A 5,058-nucleotide genomic window follows, 5' to 3' on the forward strand; every position below is an offset into this window, starting at 1 on the left:
ACTCGCCTGTTCACCCGAAATGTGGAGAAACTGACCTTTGTGAAGATGAATCAGGCATGGATCAGCTAGGATTTTCAAACACCAGTACCTGATGCATCAGACTACTAGATCATCTATGGTGCCACATCTAAGCTTTTTCAAAAGAGACCTGTTTCTTCTGGCTACCCGCTTTAGCTAATATTCTGATGCTGCCACCAGCCTGATGCCACACCTGCTCCCAGATGCTCCTATTGCCACCCACCATCTTCAGCTGGTACTGGTATTGCCCCCACCTCCCCAATCTGTCACTGGGCTACTCTGTGGTCTCCTCATGCTCCTGCCACCTCACCGCACTGTGGTCTCTTCATGCTGCTGCCACCTAAACATTCTGTCATTGGGCCACTCTGTGGACTTCTCATGCTGTCCACGCCTTCCCAAGTCCATGACTGGGCAACTACTTTGCCTTTTTGGCCTGGTTGACATCATCATTTATTTGACCCTTCTTCTGATCTGTCAGAAGGAAGGAAAAATGAGAAGCAAAACGGATCCTGTCTATGTAGCAGGTGTAAGGTCTGTATGACATTGTCCCTATTTTGCATCAGAATTGGCTTATGATTTGGTAGCCAAAAGCATATGTGGGTACAAAACGCAGAAGACATGCAAATATTCCATTCACATGTCATCTCTGTTTTGGATCCACTTCTGTTTTTTTTATTTTTTCGCTTTAGCAATACTTATGGATTACTGACCAAATGCTGACCGATGATCCGTTTTTGGGGGGGTTATTGTTCTGACGGTTTAGAGAAAGGACAAAATATTAACCGCCTCCGGACCGCCGAATGCAGGGACACGTCCTGGAGGAGGTCGATTCATTCCTCCTGGACGCATATACGCGTCCTCTTGCGAGACGCGAGATTTCCTGTGAACGCGCGCACACAGGCGGATACATGGATCGGATCCGCAAAACACATACGGACGTCTGAATGGAGCCTTACAGGGGGGTGATCAATGACGGGGGTGATCACCCCATATAGACTCCCTGATCACCCCCCTGTCATTGATCACCCCCCTTGTCATTGATCACCCCCCTGTCATTGATCACCCCCCTGTCATTGATCACCCCCCTGTCATTGATCACCCCCCTGTAAGGCTCGATTCAGACGTCCGTATGTTTTTTACGGATCCACGGATACATGGATCGGATCCGCAAAACACATAGGGACGTCTGAATGGAGCCTTACAGGGGGGTGATCACCCCATATAGACTCCCTGATCACCCCCCTGTCATTGATCACCCCCCTGTAAGGCTCCATTCAGACGTCCGTATGTTTTTTACGGATCCACGGATACATGGATCGGATCCGCAAAACACATCCGGACGTCTGAATGGAGCCTTACAGGGGGGTGATCAATGACGGGGGGGGTGATAACCCCATATACACTCCCTGATCACCCCCCTGTCATTGATCACCCCCCTGTAAGGCTCCATTCAGACGTCCGGATGTGTTTTGCGGATCCGTGGATCCGCAAAAAACGGACACCGCGGATCCGCAAAACACATACGGACGTCTGAATGGAGCCTTACAGGGGGTGATCAATGACAGGGGGGTGATAACCCCATATACACTCCCTGATCACCCCCCTGTCATTGATCACCCCCCTGTAAGGCTCCATTCAGACATTTTTTTGGCCCAAGTTAGCGGAAATTTTTTATTTTTTATTTTTTTTCTTACAAAGTCTCATATTCCCGTAACTTGTGTCAAAAAATAAAATCTCACATGAACTCACCATACCCCTCACGGAATCCAAATGCGTAAAAATTTTTAGACATTTATATTCCAGACTTCTTCTCACGCTTTAGGGCCCCTAAAATGCCAGGGCAGTATAAATACCCCACATGTGACCCCATTTTGGAAAGTAGACACCCCAAGGTATTCGCTGAGGGGAATATTGAGTCCATGAAAGATTTAAATTTTTGTCCCAAGTTAGCGGAAAGGGAGACTTTGTGAGAAAAAAACAAAAAAAAAAAAATCAATTTCCGCTAACTTGTGCCAAAAAAAATAAAATTCTATGAACTCGCCATGCCCCTCATTGAATACCTTGGGGTGTCTTCTTTCCAAAATGAGGTCACTTGTGGGGTATTTATACTGCCCTGGCATTTTAGGGGCCCTAAAGCGTGAGAAGAAGTCTGGGATCCAAATGTCTAAAAATGCCCTCATAAACTGAATTTGGGCCCCTTTGCGCATCTAGGCTGCAAAAAAGTGTCACACATCTGGTATCGCCGTACTCAGGAGAAGTTGGGCAATGTGTTTTGGGGTGTCATTTTACATATACCCATGCTGGGTGAGATAAATATCTTGGTCAAATGCCAACTTTGTATAAAAAAAAAAATGGGAAAAGTTGTCTTTTGCCGAGATATTTCTCTCACCCAGCATGGGTATATGTAAAAAGACACCCCAAAACACATTGCCCTACTTCTCCTGAGTACGGCGATACCACATGTGTGACACTTTTTTGCAGCCTAGGTGGGCAAAGGGGCCCACATTCCAAAGAGCACCTTTCGGATTTCACAGGGCATTTTTTACAGATTTTGATTTCAAACTACTTCTCAGGCATTAGGGCCCCTAAAATGCCAGGGCAGTATAACTACCCCACAAGTGACCCCATTTTGGAAAGAAGACACCCCAAGGTATTTCGTGATGGGCATAGTGAGTTCATGGAAGTTTTTATTTTTTGTCACAAGTTAGTGGAATATGAGACTTTGTAAGGAAAAAAAATAAATAAAAAAAAAATCATCATTTTCCGCTAACTTGTGACAAAAAATAAAAAGTTCTATGAACTCACTATGCCCATCAGCGAATACCTTAGGGTGTCTACTTTCCGAAATGGGGTCATTTGTGGTGATTGTACTGTCTGGCCATTGTAGAACCTCAGGAAACATGACAGGTGCTCAGAAAGTCAGAGCTGCTTCAAAAAGCGGAAATTCACATTTTTGGACCATAGTTTGTAAACGCTATAACTTTTACCCAAACCATTTTTTTTTTACCCAAATATTTTTTTTTATCAAAGACATGTAGAACAATAAATTTAGAGAAAAATGTATATATGGATGTCGTTTTTTTAAAAAAAAATTACAACTGAAAGTGAAAAATTTCATTTTTTTGCAAAAATTTTGTTAAATTTCGATTAATAACAAAAAAAAGTAAAAATGTCAGCAGCAATGAAATACCACCAAATGAAAGCTCTATTAGTGAGAAGAAAAGGTGGCAAAATTCATTTGGGTGGTAAGTTGCATGACCGAGCAATAAATGGTGAAAGTAGTGTAGTGCAGAAGTGTAAAAAGTGGCCTGGTCATTAAGGGTGTTTAAGCACTGGGGGCTGAGGTGGTTAAGCCTTACTTGAAACAGCATTAAAGGAAAACATTGCAGACAAACTTATCTTCATATCACTGTTTCTTAAAGTGTAAATTAGTGGATTTAGCATGGGAATAATGAAAGAGTATAAGACAGACAGAACTTTGTTGGAGTCAAATGAATCAATAGCTTGAGGTCTTGCATACATAAATATAGTTGTGCCAAAAAATAAAACCACTACTGTCAAGTGGGAAGCACAAGTGGAGAAGGCTTTTTTCCAGCCTCTATCAGAAGGTAAATTTTTTATAGTAGATATTATATAGACATAAGATATTATTACTAGGACTAATGAGCTAATCAATACAGCCAATGCAGTTATGAAATCAATTAACTCTACAGTATAAATTTCATCACAAGAGAGGTTTATGACTGGTGAAATATCACATAAGTAATGGTTAATTATCTTGGAGCCACAAAAGTTGAGTTGTGCAATCAAGCCTATAGAGAATGAGCATGCCAAAAAACCTAAAAACAGACTTCCCAAAGTTAGGATCCAGCACATCTTGCTAGTCATAATACTATGGTAGAGTAAAGGCTTACATATGGCAAGATATCTGTCATAGGCCATGGCAGCCAATAAGAAGCATTCAGAACACCCAATTGAAAGAAATACATAGAGCTGCAACAAACAGCCATATACAGGTATAATTCTATTTCCTGTCGACAGGTCACTTAACATTTTTGGTACAGTAACAGAGACATAAACAGTTTCCAACCATGATAATTTGCTAAGAAAAAAGTACATGGGTGTGTGGAGTTTTGGATCCCATATTGTAATGGCAATAATTGCCAAATTTTCCAAGATTGTGAAGGCATATGCTATAGAAAATATTATTGTAAGTAGGGTCTTAACCAATGGAGAAACTTGAAAGCCAAGCAAATAAAAATGTGTTGCATTTAAGCTACTTTCAATAGCAAGCATGCTGAGTCTATAAGCCACAAAAAGAAGAAAAAGATTTAAATTTTTGTGCTTCATTAGTATTTTAAACCTTCCAGTGGAAACTTGATAACTTTTACATTTGTAGCGAATGTAACCCAATGTTTTTATGAGGTTAAGAGCTTTCACAGTGTTTTAAAGATCATAATAGTAAAAATGTAATGCCACAATAAGCATAGGATTTACTTATGGGCAGAATTAGAAAAAAAACACTCCATCAATATGTCTGGAATTTGAACAAAGAGCACCTGCTTATTGAGGTCAAGATTCATCACCCCTTATTTAGCTATTTGGATGTCAAGTCTATAAAGAGTTACCGTAAATTACAGATGCTGCCTTTGCCTGTCTAGTGTGGAGTTACTTTCGATCACAAACATTTAACCCTTCAGGTGCCATGGTCAATTGTGTGACAAGATGATGGGAGACATTTGATTACTATGGTAGCCAGACTTCCACACCTGCCATAGCAAAGTTCCCACTGAGCCCTCAGGCAGTGCAAGCAATCTGATGACCCCATGTTCAAGTCACGTAGGGGACTAAAAATAAAGCTAACAAAAAGAAACATTTTTAGAAATGTAAAAAACAAAAATTACTAATTTAAGCCACTCCCCTTCCCAATTCTACAAATACAGAGGTAGTAGAGTTAACACACATGCTTTATGAGACGTGTTATCTAAACTAAATGCGTTAAGCAAACACCTTCAATTGCTTTTCAATGGCTTTTGTTTC

At 40.9% G+C, this 5,058-nt stretch overlaps 1 protein-coding gene across 1 annotated transcript; it reads right to left on the reverse strand.

Annotated features, from left to right (window-relative positions):
• Positions 1-3,366: 3,366 nt before the first annotated feature.
• Positions 3,367-4,314, reverse strand: LOC120990805 (olfactory receptor 6-like). Its single transcript, XM_040419707.1, has one exon. It carries the CDS (start codon positions 4,312-4,314, stop codon positions 3,367-3,369), a length of 948 nt encoding a protein of 315 aa, XP_040275641.1.
• Positions 4,315-5,058: the final 744 nt, after the last annotated feature.

The sequence above is a fragment of the Bufo bufo genome, chromosome 2 (genome assembly GCF_905171765.1).
Source record: "Bufo bufo chromosome 2, aBufBuf1.1, whole genome shotgun sequence".
Taxonomy (NCBI): Eukaryota; Metazoa; Chordata; class Amphibia; order Anura; family Bufonidae; genus Bufo; species Bufo bufo.